This window comes from Syngnathus leptorhynchus, chromosome 9 (assembly GCF_054491065.1).
Source record: "Syngnathus leptorhynchus isolate UIUO chromosome 9, UIUO_Slep, whole genome shotgun sequence".
Classification (NCBI taxonomy): domain Eukaryota; kingdom Metazoa; phylum Chordata; class Actinopteri; order Syngnathiformes; family Syngnathidae; genus Syngnathus; species Syngnathus leptorhynchus.
Genome location: NC_141203.1, coordinates 4,722,440 through 4,740,080, shown reverse-complemented (window position 1 = coordinate 4,740,080; position 17,641 = coordinate 4,722,440). Strand labels below are relative to the sequence as shown.

The 17,641-nt window shown below is 39.8% G+C and overlaps 1 protein-coding gene across 3 annotated transcripts in view; it reads right to left on the bottom strand.

Moving 5' to 3' along the window:
• Positions 1–6,857: 6,857 nt before the first annotated feature.
• dachd (dachshund d) overlaps positions 6,858–17,641 on the bottom strand; it is a 112,112-nt gene continuing 101,328 nt past the window's right edge. For all 3 annotated transcript variants that reach the window (XM_085920060.1, XM_085920059.1, XM_085920061.1), the window contains exons 7-11: positions 14,382–14,527; positions 13,432–13,579; positions 13,117–13,260; positions 12,648–12,716; positions 6,858–8,650 (exon numbers count right to left, since the gene is read on the bottom strand). In XM_085920060.1, coding sequence (XP_085776186.1) covers positions 8,613–8,650; positions 12,648–12,716; positions 13,117–13,260; positions 13,432–13,579; positions 14,382–14,527 — 545 coding nt within the window. In that variant the 3' untranslated portion in view covers positions 6,858–8,612. The remainder of the gene's footprint in view (positions 8,651–12,647; positions 12,717–13,116; positions 13,261–13,431; positions 13,580–14,381; positions 14,528–17,641) is intronic.

Here is a 17,641-nt window from a genome sequence, read left to right as displayed (position 1 = left end):
TTAGGAGGGTACGGGTTCGATTCCACCTCCGGCCCTCCCTGTGTGGAGTTTGCATGTTGTCCCCGTGTCGGCGTGGGTTTTCTCCGGGCACTCCGGTTTCCTCCCACATCCCCAAAACATGCTTGGTAGGCCGATTGAAGACTCTAAATTGTCCCTAGGTATGAGTGCAGGTGCGGATGGTTGTTCGTCTCTGTGTGCCCTGCGATTGGCTGGTAACCGGTTCAGGGTGTCCCCCTTCTCATGGCCAATGACGGCTGGGATAGGCTCCAGCATGCCCGCTACCCCCGTTGGGGCAAAGCAGTACAGAAAATGGATGGATGGATGTATTGCATTGAACATGGCACATGAAAAGTGAACTCATACTGTAGACAGGGTCTAGTTCTAAAGTCTGATTCTCGCTTGGTGTACTGTACTAACATTTAGCAAGAACAGCTGCCAGCATTTACATACTTTAGCTTTCCTCTCCGGGCACTTTAATACACCCTAGCGCTCCCCTGGTAAACTTTACAATGTTGAAGGATGCTTGTCGACTGCCATCGGAAATGAGAGGCACATGTGGCGCCCCCCCCCCCCCCCCGCCCCAGTTTTCGCTGGCCAGGAACCCCCGTCAGTGCGATGCTGTGCTTCGCGATGAGACTAATGGATTCCTTTTGTTGAGCAAAACGATGTTAAGCGCAAGATGTATTGTGGCCACGTGCACTAGATAAACAATAATATCTTGGGGCGCAGCGGGAAGTGTCAGGGCCGCTTCGCTGGGGCAATCTTTTACTTTCTGCTCCCCACCGCCGATGTTGCTTTTTTTCGTCTCCATTAAAAGGACATAATGTAGCGACGGAGTTTCAAACGTTGCTAAAGTGACTCCAATTGACCCCGACGAGGAGGAGCCAACGTCCTTGATTACTGCTGTGTGTCTATTTTATCTGATTGTACACTTGCTCATTCACATTTGCTGCCAAACACCATTAGCACATATAAATAATGTAAGGCCCATCCCCCTTCTTGCTTTTATTTTTTCCTACTCAGCTAAGTGCCTGCATAGGAACCTTGGCCTCCACTTGTCACTCTCCTCCATAGATTAGTATAAGATTTATTTTAATGCTGTAAAGCACCATGTTCTCAAACGTGCAAGAGATTTTTTTTAATTGTATCGAGATGAAAGTGGGGGTCCACGTCAGGTCTTGTTAATATTTAATCTAGTCAAACTTTAGTTTTAGAATGTGGAAGGAGGCAAGGAACGCCGCCGTATGTCGGCATCATGAAGAAGAGCTTGTCATTACACTTAAGTTGTCTTTTACCGATTCATTATTAAGCATTTTTGACCATTTAACATCACCATTCTTTCCACTTGAGGCAAATAAATCATAGATTATGTTTTTGTGGACCAGTATTATTATAGCGGTGTCTTCCACCCAAGGACGTACTGGGACCAAATTTGAGTCTAATAGTAAACTATTTTTCTTTACATATGTCTGTGCATAGACATTGGAAAGTGAGCATCTTGGGAGAGGTTGGGTGTGTTTCACTCGCTCAGTGCTCCCCTCAGTGTGCGCATCACGTCTCCACTCCCCGAGCTCAATTACTGAATTGAGACTAACAGAGGAAACTTGATCATGTCGTACAGATGTCTTCACTGCTGCACAAAGCGAGACGACGTGTGCTCTCATTTAATGTGACACGCTATGCGCTATACATTTTATAGAAATGTCCGACTTTAATACCACCAGATGTTTTGTCCCCTTGAATAAAGAAATGCTTCTCTCAAAAAGACACCTCTATTTTCACAATCACAAGAAAGAAAAAGTTAGCCAAGTTGATAAATGCTGATATACACAGCACCTACTGATAGAAACGCACTGTTTCTCGAAAGCTATACAGAAAATGAGTTTCTTGCACAGTATAAAAGATGATCTGCTACTTAACCCACCTAACCCTTCAACCTGGTGCAACCAACCTGAAAACACCTTATTGCTCTTTAGATTGGACACATGCAGTCACTCAGTCATGTTGGAAAAGACTTTCTATCATGCTTAAAAACAATGACAAAAGAATACAAAGCAGTCCCAGAGCCGTTTAGCGCCATCATAATAAATATTGTGAACAAGGCAGACAGCTCCATAAAGTGCTGTGGGCATCACTGGGCACAGCCGTCATTAGCAAGTAAAACCCCAATAAGACCACACATAAATGCATCGTATCCATGTTTGGGTACGTTCGCAACACAAACACTCTCTCACCGACAATGGTGGCGTTTTGCTTTAATACGATTACGTTTTTTTTCGTCTCAGCCCAAGCCAAGTGCTGTTTCGCCTGGAGAACGCATCTCGTCTTCATCGTGTTCCACACATGCTGCCTCTTTTGCGGAGAGCTCACAACCGTGGCTCATACCCAACTTTACATGGCTGAAAGGTAAGCACGCACACACACACACACACACACACACACACACACACACACACACACACACACACACACACACACACACACACACACACACACACACACACACACACACACACACAGAAGCAGCAGGCGTGTTCATGCACTTCCAACAAGAGGGAATACAAAAGCGCAGCTCTCATCCCTGCCATATAAAGTGATGTTTTGTGTTTAGTTGAGTGTGTGTGTGAAGCCTACATGTGTGATGTTTGCTTTTTGCTTCTCCATTAAGAGAGCTGTAAAGGAGAGGGAACAGATGGCGGTGGGCCCGCTCTGTCCTGCATCTCCTCGCGCAACCCCCGCCGTACTTCCCGCGCGTCCATTAATCTTCCCGCTCACCGCACAACTTTATTAAAACAACTCAAGAGAGAGGGCCAACAACGAGCGGCGCAGCTGTCAGGAACACCGTGCAAAACCATTCGTCCACACCGTGACGACGAGTCCTACTTGTTTAGCTTTTACGTGTGCGGAGGAGACAATAGATGCTTCGGGAATCAAATGCAAAAGCAATGAGGAGCAATTTGTTCCTCTTTTACTCCTTGTGGCTAATGCTAAATGCTAACAAAAAAAACACAGTGTCACATTATTATATATTTATCTCTCGCTATATATATATATATGTGTGTGTGTATAGAAATATATTTTTTGACTTTTTGTTGATTATTCCATACGTAATAAAATCCAAAAAATATTGCTTGATGCTTCCACCAGCATGCTTCTTGGTAAGGTGTTCTTTTGCATCCCATTTGCATTAGGGACATTTCAAGTGTGTTTTTGCACAATGTAATGTTTTGCTGTGAAATGTAAGATTTCTGTCTGAGCAAAGTCATAACACATAATATATAAAGATGGGTGGTTGTCAAGGAGTCACTACCTGCCAAAAATCCTTGCAGCTCCTTCAGTGTTGCTGCCAGCCTCTTGGCACACCCTGACCACTTTACTTCTTTCAATTTTCTAGGCATGTACAGTTTCTGTTGTTGCATATTTTCTCCACTTGATGAAGACTGCCTTGACTCTCTGTTGTGTGACATACAGTATAATGCCTTAGATATTCATTTGAATCATTTCTTGAGAGAGATACCTTTGAACATTGTCATCCCTCTGATGCTGTGTACGTTTTTTGCAGGACCATGGCTTTTGTTGTAAGATGTGACGACAAAAATATCTGGAAAAGCCTATTTGAACATCTAAACTTTAATGGGGCATTAATCAGAGGCATTTAAATTGTGGCAGGTGTTAACAGAGTTTGAATGTGATAGGTTAATTCTAAACAAAACATCCCCAATTATCAGTGGTGCGCACAATTTTAATTTGACTGACCCTTCACCTCATGTTTTTGTTTTCTTCAATTGAGTACTACTGATTTTTGGGTCACATTAATGTTGGAAAATCTTGAAAATGTGACAGTTGAACAGGGGTGTATACACATTTGGATGGATGGATTCTTAAAAATATTTCACACACACACATATATATATATAACACTCAAATCGACTATATACGTACCATTTACTCAACATAAAGCTCTATAGAAATGTTCCTAGCAGCTGTATTGAAAAGTACCAAATGAATCCTTAAGGTTAACTGTACACTTGATTATAACAAAGTAGACAAATCGCAATTGGTCTTAATGTCTCACTGACAGCCTGTTGATATTAAGGACAAATTATGCCGGAATATTTCCTCAGTTGTTGACGCACTTATCAGAGAGCGTAATGGAGATGTCAGAGGGTTCCGATCACAAAAGGAGGAGTCGCGTCAATGATATAGACAGAAAAAAAGAAAAAAAAGGATTCTCTCGAGAGCAAGCGAAGAAGACGAGGAAGACGCGGCCATCTCCATTTCCGCAGAGTTAAAAGGTGGCCCCTGTACAAATGAAACTCAATTTCACGCCACATTATCCCTCCCTGTTCTCTTGCCTGCCTTTCATTTTCATTAAGACCAGAGACAATCATAAATTAATAATTACTGCCGAATGTCTAAGCGCAGGCCACAGTGCTGCAACCATCACCCCTCCACCCTGGCGGACCCCCCTTCGCCTCCTCCCACACTCGTCGGCTCCATGTTCATGCTTGCAAAATGTTAATTTAGGTAATGTGGCCGTGGCCCTTGTCAGATGAAAGTGTTTTGTACCTCGCCTAATACATAATGGTCCATCTGATTAGATGACACTGGGCCTATCAGACCGTCCTAATGTGCACACGTGCAACCTCACCGCCTCCACATTAATAGCGTTGAACAGAGAATTACCTCTTGTGAGGCTAAACCGTGGATTATAAATAAAACATGGGGATCTTTTAAAACCTGAAACAAACGTGGCGTTTTAATAGTCATGTAACTAAATATTTTCTTTGTCATTGTATATGTATAAGTGATTGTGTGGTAGGCTTTGAAATTTACATGTGGTATAAGTGCAACGTTAAAACCATGGTAGGATACCTCAAATATAACAACTCTTCCATGACCTCAGCTACCGTAAACACTGTGGCTCTGTGACAGATTAAAATCAAGAGTTTATTATTTTTAATATCGGTATTAAATACAAAATTTAACCAATGAAAGCATTTCAAATTTACATTACATTAATTGAATGATTGTTAGTTTTTATTGTTTTGACAAATGAGTTAATTGTAAGTTTTAAAATTTAATTGTAATTTTATGATTTACTTTTTCATTTCTAATTTTGTTTTAGATATATTTTTCCCTCTGATTCCTCTTCTGTTAAATTTAGTATTATAATTAAAAACATTTTAAAACACTGCTTAATATTTTAACTTATCCGTTTTTTTTTGTTATTCGTTTTTACTTGTTTTTTTTAATATTATTATTACTATTACTACAGAAAAATAATACTGAAGGATACCCGTATAGAAGTGTATTTGACCACACATACAAATAGATATGATCTTTGGGATTTACTCAATTGTAATATGTAATGTATCTGTTGCACATGAATGTGTTTAACAGTCTTTCTTTGAGGACTAGAGGAAAACATCACATCATTCTGAACATTTTAATCATGTGCAATTCCCTGAAACTTGTTTTTTTTCCAGTGCGTCGTGTCAATCACCTGATCACTGTGGCGATGCAAATCCTTTCAAACCTATTGGTCGCAGCAAATCAGCCCTGAACGTTTTTAGGAAATCTGATGACTTACTGCAGCTTTATTTTATGCCATAAGTCATCAAACTTCAAAGATCTAAAATATAATTTTTCCCAATTCAGCATTGTCTTGTAGGTGAAGCTCAAATTTGCTAGCAATTGGATGAAAATTGTGGGACAATTCTGCCTTTTTTAAGGACCCCCAGAAACGGTCACAAAATTGTGTTGTCACACAGGGTGACATGGATGTAGATGATGTCTCAATGAGAAAACCAAGTAAACAATGGGTTGCATGCTTTGAATATGCAATGAGCTGCATGTCCCTAAAAACTAAAAAAAAAAAAAAGCAACAACAATGCACATTTGGTATTTAAAGTGTTTGTGCCTCGTGGTCAAATTTGGAGCGAGTCGCGTTATTACAAAATGTGCACTGATATGAAACATGTAGCTGCGGGGCCCCCTGAGTGCATTCACCACGTAAAGAGAAATAAATATAATATCGCAGCACACAGGACGTGAGTACAAAAAGCAAGTGAAGCACTGAGTCATTAAATGGATGAGTTTTTTTCACTTGGGGGGGCATTCATGACTGACCGCCCGCTGTGTGTCATATTGCTCTTTCAAGGTTGGTTGAAACTTAAACCTTATTTTGCTTAAAAAAAAATAAGAAGGTTGAAATAGTGCAGTCCTTGAATGTGAACAATGCACCATTGAATTATGCAACAATCAGTCAATTATTCATTCGGGCGGCTGTGTTAAAGCCGTGTTTTAAAAAGCATGCAAAATGGGAATGGCCCCGGCATGCTGCGTCGACAGTTTTCACTCAGAAATGCTTACGGGAGAAATTTGTCTCTCCATGTCGATTTTATATTTCGTGTGCATTTTAAGAGCGGGAACTGTCCCCGTGGACTTTGAATAATTAGTCATGATGAGAAACATAGTCATTGGGAAAACAAATACAACAAAAGTGGATGTAAAATAACACTGGCCAACAGGAAAAAAAATCAGCATTTTGTGGTCAATTAACATATTTTTCATGCTGATATAAAAATGTCAATTTTTTCCTGCACATCAGATTTTTTTTGTAATTTCCTTTTTTCTTGTTTTTAACTTTGACCTTTGAAAGCCTGCGCAATACGGATTTGGCCATGTGTTGAAATTGATAGCTATGATGTTCTAGAAGAAAATTCCACCTGTTGCTAAACCCTTAAGTCATAGATATTACTAAATATAGTACTATAGTACAGATTATAGTTATTATATTACTATTATTTTTGATTTTGTTAAGCACATTGAATTCTTGTGCATGAAATGCCATTAATAAAGCCGCCTCGTTGTGCCAATGCTGACACAGAAGTGACATCATTACAATTAATACTTGAATAGAAAAACACTGAGCGTAACTTCTGGTGCTGCGTAACGACATTTTCTTCAGCCTATGCGCAAAGTAACTTTGAAATGATGTATATCAGGAACCTTGTAGTTTGATGCAGCTTTTACCAATTCTAATGAAACAGAACCGTATCTATGATGAGCGTATGAAACGTGGGTGATGCCTTTTGGCCAATCAGCGTCATACACTTGAAAGAACACAGGGAATAATTTATTTACAGTCAGCTTGGTCACACCCTCATTGACATACCGTGTGGGTCACCAATTAGCCTAAAAAAACCACATACGGAAGTCAAAGGTGCGCGTCTCTGAAACACTCCGAAAGGATAAAGGATTATTTGTATACATTTTCTTTCACTGCTATACATAGAACAATATGCTCAGTTATTTTCTACAGCACAGCATACCTGTATTTTTTTTTTTTTTTTTTGAAACAACCTTCCCACCCCACCCCGTACATACATAGAAAAAAGAGAGGGCGCACCCCCTTTCTCACGCTCACATGGTTTTATTGTCAACATTATTGGAAGTACAATGAAGAGATGATTTTGAGAGGGAGAAACAAGAAGCTATATAAGTTATCAGTGATAAAACACACACACGGGTAGCTTCTTTGTCTGATTGGAACACATACGCTCAAAAGTGACATCGGGTTATTTCTATAAGAATATACACACATGTTTAAAAGTCTTTCAGGGACAAAAGTTCACTTTTTTTATCCATTGGGATACCAGGAAAGTCATGGGGGAAAAGGTCTGCACAAACATTGACGGACTGTTCTTGAGTTTCATATTTCTCTTTTTAAAAATGAGAAAGGAAAAAAGGTGCAGATTTTGAGGACTCAAAATCATCCAAAATGTACAGCAAAATTCCAAGAAATATCACCTCTGTTACAAAGATTACGGTACGAGCGTACAAGAGGAAAAGTCTCCAATTTGAAACTTTTTTTGTGTGGTGGTGAGGAAAACCCTACGTGTTTGTTCAGCACAATATAGGATTTATTATTAAATATCATAATTCCGGGACAAACATTTACATCATGCCTGCATGCTTTCTCAACAAAGTGGCAGCTATTGGAAAGATTGATGGCTCAGGAATACAACAGAAAGCAAACCCCCAAAAGAGAGAAGTTGATAGAAACGGTGGTATTATTTGCCTATTAGTTCTACTGCATGACATTATATATACACACATATCATATCAATCTGCTCCAGTTGTCCTATGACTGTTAGCATTGTATGTACAACAATGGTAGAAAGGAAACTTGATTGTATTCTGTAGTCATCTAAGAAAAAACATTTTCATCTGGATATTTTTTTCACAATTTTTCCCGACTTCCCTGTCTCAAAATTCAAATTTGAAATATAAAAACAGGCGAATTCATGTCACTGGTATTAAAAACAGCGGTTGGATGAGTTGGTGCCAACGTTTGACTGTGCTCAACATCTATGACCCGAAGCTGCTTTTATTCCCCGGTCGAATCTAGCTCAAAGCCCCGGTTTAAAAAAAAACTTGGTCTTATTCTACATTCAGACACACCTTCCTCCAGAATTCCCTTCAAGCAGCAGCTCCACGTTGTCCCCAAAATGAAATCACTCAGGAAATGGACTCTGGAGAATCTTTTCGATCCTTTGTTTCCATTTTTTTTTAATTGCCCTTTTCCCACCAACTTTCCTTAGCTATTAGTACATCACTGCGGTTTTCAGGAAGAGTCTTCCATCTGCAACACAAAAGACGCCACCGGTGGTGAAGGATGAGATGGGTCACAGATTTCAACAGTCTCCAAATCTCCAGTGTAGCAGTTTTCAAACTTTTTACACTTAAGTTCTTAACACTCTAAGTACCACTGTCATCAATATAAAAATTTAGTAGCGTGTTCACTGGCAACAGACAAGAGGGTATTGCACATAAACCTTATATGAATACGGTCTTATTAACCTTTTTGTGTTGCGTGCAAGGATCTGCACACAAATTGACACGTGCAATTTGACTGCTTGGTGATGAAGTTCTGCCTCCAAAAGTGAAAACATCCGACAGTTACCTTCAGACAGCGCTAACCTAACGCGCTTTGTCCATTTCCTACGAGAACGTGCTCATCTCGGAAATGTTGCGGCGGTAAAATCGTCTGTCAGTAGGCATGTCAGATGTTTATTACCTTTCCTCTGGCGGAGTAGCGCTCTGTTAATGCCTTCAACGTGACGGCCGACTCTACGGAGGCGCGGCTAAATAATTCAATACTGAAGACAAAACGCCTACAAAGACATTTAGCGACGTCGGATGTTAGACTTGATGGAGGACATGACAACAAAGTCATATTGGAGCTTCAAATAATCCTTAAATTAGAAAATTTATTTTCACTGTATACCAATATGTTATTTCGCAAGAGTTTCAGTTAGATTCACCATAGTTTGGAACAGAAAAATGTTGTGATTTGAAGAAGATAATGAAAAATCACATAACAATTTGTTGTTACAAAATAGCCTCATTAAAACGCGTTAATACTTTAGTATTTCTACATTCAAATTGAGATTGAAAAAAAGTTCATTAAAAAGAATACATATTTCATTAGATGCTAAATAAAACAAAGGGATTTTTTTCGGCCTCTCTCAGCATTAAAAAAATCCGTTGAAAGATTAATTAATACATGTAAATTATGCAAATTATGCCCGTGCAAATATTTTATGAAGACAATTAAGGGATTCATTAATTACAGCCGTTTTTTCCCTCCCTATTGTTTGCTTCAGTGAGATTCATTCATTTAATTTTTTATTTCAGTTGAACTGTTTTGATGTTGAATCTCGTAACAACAACAATGACAGCGCCAACATAAAAATAACTTTGGAGATAGCAAACAGCAAAAATATTCATGACGGTGGCGCTGCCCCACCTGCCAAAAGGGCCTTGCTCCCTCTTGGAAGCCATTCAAAACACAGCGAAAAGCAATTATTAAACACCGACTGTGTTCATATTGCAGAATTAAAGAAGTGTGACAAAAGACAAATAGAAATAATTAGTTTGCTAAAAATTACGCACTCATTACCCCCCTGCTCCCACCTCCTTGAATCCCTGAGTTAGGAGAATATACCAACACATTCACTCTGCTGATACGTTGCTCTCCCCCTTCCTCTTTATTTAGTTATTTATTTTCTTCTCTGTGTAATTTATCAACCTCATTTTTTTTTGTTTGCCATTGGAGGTTAATTATACAGCCAGGCTGGCAGAGTAGACCGCAGGAGACACGGGTGGCAGACAAATGGTTCTAATTGAACACAAAGCACAAAAATGACGCGTTTTATTTAGTTTTTTTTTTTTTTGCAATGGAACCTGACTTTATAGTGCAAGTGCTTTTTTTTATTTTTGCATGTGTATTTTCTCATTGTAATGTTACAAGTAGTCATGACCAAGTTTGGTGAATTCACTACTGTCACAGACACGGTGTGCTTGCCTGTTCGCAGTGTTGTTTTTTTTTTTTTTACTTTGTTATTCACTGAAAATTTGATCTATTTGCTGTTTGTATGGTAATTTTGAAATGCCACAAAATAATGCCCTGCCTAATAGAAAAGTGGAAAGGAAGACGTTGAAATGACAGAAATCTTGACTGAGAGACAGCTATGTATTTTAGGGAGGAGAGTTAATCAATTTAAGTTTAATGTAAAAGATGAAAGTGATCTGGTTGGTCAGCACAAAACAAGAAACATAATTTGTTTAATATAAATTAAATAACATAATGGCTGCAAGGATAATGCCTAATGACTATACATGAAAAAGGAAACATTTTAAATAGTTTATCTATATTTATCTTGGTTTTATTATTCCATCTGAACACTTATCTGTACCTGCACAGTTGAAGCAAATAGATTTGATGATATTTTTTAATGGAAAAAATGCTTTGAAATGAGAACTTACTTCATCTTAAGACAGTTTGCAAATTTGCTATAAGGTTCTATAATGAATTTTGGATGTATGCGTTACCTTTGCATTTAACGCGTAAACTCCTGACATCAAACAATGAATGAATGACATTTAATTAAAAGAGGAGTCGTGGTTTCTTTCCAATGTGTTTGCCCTTTTCACAAATCAAACTTTTTGTTCTGCGGAGACGAACAATTTGCACGTCAAATTCCGATTAAAGGTGCACACCCGCGCCCCGAGGCATCTTAAAGCGACTTGTCTTCGGCGTGATAATTGAGGATGTTTTAGCGCGGTGCTTTGTGTGCGTAAACACAGATAGCAGACGGCCCACTGAGGTTATCACCGGTGTGCGCCCTTCCCCAAAAAAAAAAAAACGCCCGACCCTCCTTTCGGCCCCGGAGGCAAACAAACAAACAAAGCATTAAAAATGCACAAGGCTTATTCATAAAATGGATTGATTTGGCCTCTTTTATTGCTACCAAAGGGGAGATTCCGACGCTTTTGGTGGTTTTATGACTCATTAGTATTTCCTGAGCGGTAAACAAACGCGTCTGCTTCTGCAAAGAAAGCTAACACACACACAAGCGCCGTTTGGTGCTTTTGTCTGCATGGAGATGCTTTTACCCTTGGTGGAGGTGAAAGGGTTACGTGTTTGTTTTGTGTCTCGCTATTCGTATTTGTTCCTGGTATAAGGCCCAAACTACAAAATTTACAGCGAGAACAAATCCTGATAGTGACATTTTAGCACAAAACATGAAGGATGTAAAGATTTAGCTCTGTGGTTTTGTTTGTTGAATGGTGCAGCACACAAGCAAAGAAGTAAGAATCAATGAGAATTAGGTGCAAATTTGAATATTTGTTGTTTGGTGCTGCACAACGGAATTGTTTGCCTTCAACCGCAACACTATTCAAATACTAAAGTTTTATGAACCAGAAACTAGCCTGGTAACTTATAAACCAACCAAGAAACAAACAAACAGACAAACAAAAAACAAACAAGCTAACAAACAAATTATGTAAATGTTCATTCGCCCCAATGCAAAATGAAATTGGTAGTGTCTATCCCAAACCTCTTGATGTCATTCCCCCTGAAGCGTAAGTGCTGTGCTAGCTAATGTAGGGAAAAAAATGGTGCACAACGTTTTTGTTTTTGTTGATTCATTCATGATGGACCTCTTAACCCCACATCAGAATGCAAATGATGGATTTAAAGTCTTAAGATCATTCTTCTCAAACCAGGGAGAAGTGTCCTGGCTATCGTATTGACAAATTGTTACAGGGATTTCTCTTCTGTGTGCAATTTGAGTCATAATGGAACAAGTACAGAATACAAAACGGGAGAGTTCTCTCCATCTGATCTTAGTTATTCATCACGAATGAAGGATTAACCTGCTAACTAACATACAAACAAACGGAAATGAGAAGTTTCTTGTTTTTGGTTCATTTTTGTCCGCATTTTAAATTCATACCTCACAATGCTAGTGAGTGCCAGGTCAAGAATTGAAGTGGTAGTCTTTTGCGCTAATGTTATTCTCATTTTAGTTCATCGTTGTGGTGAAAAACATTAAAGTAACACCAGGATGTAAAAGTGCTTTGTTCAGTTCTATTGAGGGCTATTGTGTTTTCCCCCCAAAAGCATTAGCCTACGTTGTCTCTTAAGGGAAGCAATGATCTTGACCCAGTATGGTGGCCCAGATGGTGAACAGCGATGGCCCAACGGCGGGCACTCTAAATGTGTGTGTGTGTGAAAGTGGAAAAGAAGAAGAAAAAGAAAGAGATTTATAGTCTCATCTGAGCCCTTGTACCTTGTATTGTCCTTTCAGCATCTGTTCTTCCGCTGCTGCGGTCGCTCTCCATCTCAGGGGTCAAAGCGTCTGCGGCAGAAAAGAGATCAACGCCGTTAAACATCCTGCCTGCGTCCGGCCGCCGCAATGTCAGCAGTGCCGGCGCATCGCTCACGCGGAACAAGCAGCGGCGCCTCGGAGCCTTGCGGGCGAATGCGAGACATACTTTTGCTATAATAATCTGTTGCTAGGAGTCACTCTACCTTAAAACAACAGCTACAAAAGCATTTACGATAAAGCCTGAAAGAGTCAAACGAAGACATGCTGTTCTTCAATTAGTCACCAAGTGTGTCATCCAATTAAACGCCTCCTTCAAACCTTTATTTTTCAAACCAGTGGGAAAAAAACTTTGCTAGAGTAATTATGAGTTGCGGCAAATGTCTTCTTTTAGAATGCAATCTTTTTTTTTCTTTTTTATTCAGTTACTGACCGTTGAGGGAGCGCATGCTGTCGGCAGGCGACGGCTGTTTGAGAGTCTGCTCCGCCTGCTCTCTCCTCTTGGATTCGTACTCCAGAGCTTCTTGCAGTTTCCTCTTGGCCTTCTTCTCCTTCTTCAGACGCTTCTGGATTATTGCTAAAGGGACACACACACACGCTGGCATTAAATACGTTCTTGAATGTATTGTACAATATAAATGGAATACTTCTCCATGTAAGTAATAAATCAAATGCATATTAAAGTGTATTTCTACATATGTCCACAAGAGTAGGAATGGTTCAGGCACGCACACACATATTTGCTTACCTCTGTTCTTCTGCTCCATGGCCAGCTGCTTTTCCAGAGTCTCACGGAGTTCCCGTTCTCGGAACAGCTCCATCTTGAGCTCTGTCTTCTCCAGCTGAACCTGCTTCTCTTGAGCCCGCGCGTTGTCGATGGCCACCTTCAGCAGGCCCTGCAAACATGCATATTATACAATATATAATAACACATACCCAGCGGCCTTTTCTGTATTTACTTGTCATTATATGGAAAACAGACTAATGTTTTATCCAAGCGGAAACCAATAGCTGCTGGAGGTAAGCGGAGGCCCGGCCGAGGCGAGGGCGTGGAATAAGAGTTAATGCAAAAAATAGACATATCTGATTGGTCACTGATAGAATTCATTTATATCAACACTTGGAACCACAGCTCACCCAATATTAGAAATACTACCTGGTATATTACCGTGAATCATGCCTGGTACCAGAATAGTGCTCAAAAAAGTACTTGGTACCAGATATGATACCATAATTGTTGTCTGGTGACTAGAATAGAAATAGGACATGGTGCCAGAAATATATTTGAAATGGAACCAGAGGTAGCACCTCATCCCAGAATAGTACCTGGTAGCAAAAAAAAAAAAAAAACAGTACTATTGTAATAAATGGTATTACAACAGTACCTGGAATATATCTGAGTAGCAGACATTTTGCTCAGTAGAATACTCGTACCCCGTATCAGACAAGACATAGTACTTGTACCAGACAGTCCCTGAAAACGTACGGTAGTGAATAAAGTGCATTATATTTTATTAATATCGTAATGTTTTTATACCAATTCCCTCATTTTCGTTACATTTATTTAGTTATTATGTAAAATGTACATTTCATTTTCAGTCCTACCCATGATTCTACTTAGAATAAGTGCTATTGTAAATGGATGCGATGGATGGATGGATGGATGGATAGATGGATGGGCAGCATGACAAATTCTACCTGTATGTTGGTGAGGAGGGTCTCTATTGATGACAGGCCGTCCGGGAAGAGGAAAGGCGAGGGGAAGCCGGGGGGCAGAGTCGGTCCAGCCAATGACAACCGCTCGTAGCTGTCTCTCGCTGTTGGTGTGCACATCAGGTTATCATCTGGAAACAAAGTTAAACTTGATTAAGTATTCATCCACCCATCCATTATCTGTGTCTCACTAGTAAAAAAGCAACTACAGCAGAACATATAAAGAGGAAAACCCGTGAGGTGGTCCGATTTTGTTTGATCATCGAACTTCCACTGTCCTAATAGAGGTTTCCTCCTCTCCTCTCGTCACCTGGAGTCTAATAAACACATTGCAGTGGCCCCTGTGAGATTCCTTTGTATTGCTTTTCCTCAACATTCCAGCGTGGGGGGCTAAACACTATCAAGATGGACATAAATCCCAGCTTCCCCCATTTAAGAAATGTCACGTGTACAACAAAATCACAAACAGGCTCGCCCGCCTTGACCCCCGTGAGGCTCGCGTTTCTTTTGTGCTGGCACGCATACGACTGTCTGTCAAACCGGTAATGACATCATCCTCGTCTCATCGCGAAACACGAGGATATAACCGAACCATCTGCCGTATAGCCTCGTAAGGAGGACGGAGAGGGTGGGGCGGAAAAGACATTGCACACATCAGCCATGTTATTTTTGTCTGCCTTAAATGGAGAAAGAAGATTTTCAAGGCAGAATTGATTATGAACTTAATGAATGAAGGTTTGACAATGTATTATTATTGTTGTTTGTAAGGATACTTATTTGTTATTATTACCATTATTATTATTATTTTTCATTTTATGCGTTGGATACCCAAAGAATAATTTAGAACATTTATCTAGATACCATTTTAATAGTATCTTCTTGGGATTCCATTTATTTTTAAAGGAAGTCCATGCTTAAAGGCTAATTTATTCAAAGTGAAGATACAATGTTTTCATGTCTCATTTGTATGTAATTTCATTTTTCAAATCACTTTTTGCCAATGTATTTATTTAATATATTATTGCTATCAATATTATCTTTGAAATCGTAGAATTGTTGTGTCTTCAAGCAAAATGGCATTACTCTGCTGCAACCAGCAGAGGTGCTGTTGATTCTGTCTCAGTGAGTTCAAGGATTGTAAAATTGGAACAGATCCAAATCAAGGTAGTTCAGTCTTGGTGAAAATGTACGCTCGCTGAGGGCCACTCTAGATTGGAATGTGGACTTCAGTGTTCGTTTGTGATTGTGTGGAGGAAGAACAGTGCAGAAGCTGCCTTCCCTCCCTCCCTACCTCGCTCCCTCCCTTACCAATCCCCCCAACCCCCCCTCCCATCAACATTCAAGCGATGCCAGCCAAGAGCCGGGAACAGCTGGTGCTACATTAATTAGTTTAAAGTATTTATTTCGCCCATCCTCAGAGCAGATTGAGCAAAAGCATTGGAGATTATTTCGAGCATCTGCAAAATGCCCTGGAAACATGTCGGGCGCCAAAAAAAGGAGCGTTAGGATTCACAGTTTGGACTTGTAATTTGGATTTTGAGTCCACCTTTCCTGTGGAGAAGGCAGTGAATGTCCGTGGAGGAAATAAACAACCTTTCTGCTTTTATTCGAGAAGATGGAGTGTGTGTCTGTGTGATTAATTAGAATGGGTGTTTGCCTAATGGATTAATTGTGTTCATAATGCGACTTTGTAGGAATAATGGAGTTCCAATTTTTAAATAGAAATTTCCTTTGTCTTGCTTAAGTTATACACCCTCACACCCTTAAAAGTGTTTAAAAACCACCCAATTTGGGTTCAAATTTGGACCGATCCAATTTTGCACAAAACAACCAGTCAGCTTGCTTCTTATGTTTAACCCAGCAGTTTTAAGGGTGTACTTTTAGTTATCAAAACACATTTGGCAGTCCTCCAGAACATGAATACTTTTCAAAGTAATTATATTTTTTACTGCATAACAGACTCGCAATTAAACAACTGACAGGGTTTTTCTGGGTTTTGCTGAATGCTCACCCATAAACAGTATAGCATTAGCATGTAGACCAGCAGCCCCTAACCAGGAACATTTTATTTTATATTTTGACGGAGCAAGCTAATGAAAAAATATAAATTTAAAAGATTCAATATAAATTACGCTGATTGTACGGCCCCATGCTGGGGTACAACAACAACAACAAAAAAAGACTCCAACAGCTCATTTCTGAATGCTGGGAATTTGAACTCCATGCGCTGATGCAGCTTTGATGACTTTAATGTAGCAATAGCAAAATGAAGCTTTAAATATGCTTCATGAACCAGTTTAGTAAGTCAGCGTGCTTCCAGCCAAACGTTGAAAAGAGTGTGCCAACTCGAGGAGTCAAAAAAGATACAACTGGTTCATGAAGCAAATTTAGGCTTCATTTACACATCAGTGCTTGAGCCTGTTGCGACCTTTTAAGCAAAAATGGATTTCGTCCATGCAAGTCATAAACGCTTAACTTGAGACTACCCATTTTGTTCTTTAAATCCATCTTAAATACAGATGTTTTTCTTGAACGTTTTAAATTCTTATTCTGTATTATTTGCCCTAAAGACACTCTCCAAAAATGTTGAAGGCCAGTGTCCAAAGGACGGAAGGATCAACTACAGTACATAACATAAAAGCCTGCCCTGAAACAGTGACAATAAAGCCAACCAATGATGGCAGAGTTAGACTTTACTAGGTATTGTAGTAATTTGTACAATGGCTGGATCCAAACACTGAATTTGTCGCCCACATGACATAACTTCTGACATGCCTCCACCAAATGCTGGTGCCGAAATTCTTGCCGCCCTCCGATCTAGCCTTCAAATCAGGCCTTCGTTTCCATGGAGACGGGCCCTGACACTTTCGTAGCCTACAGTGCATCACTGTTCTACGCTCGTTTGTGAACGTCAACAGTACGACGGTATATTCTGTTAAGTCCCTCCCCCGTCTGACGCTGGCTGTTGATTGGCTGTTTGAGAAAATTCAAGAGCGAGTGACATTCTGCAATTCTGTTTACACTCCCAGTGGAAACAGGCATGGCTGAGGTCAAATTAACTGAGGGCCTGTCCACATTTGCCACTATTTATGCGGACCCAGCCTGGATATTGTTTGGGTTTCCAAAAGTGGACACATCTGGAAAAGCGAGGACTTTTTGTCTTTTTAAGTAATGATTTCCTCCTTGTGCAATGTGTGAAATAAACATCTTTAAAAGTAGGATGAAAGCCCCGTTTCATCTCCATA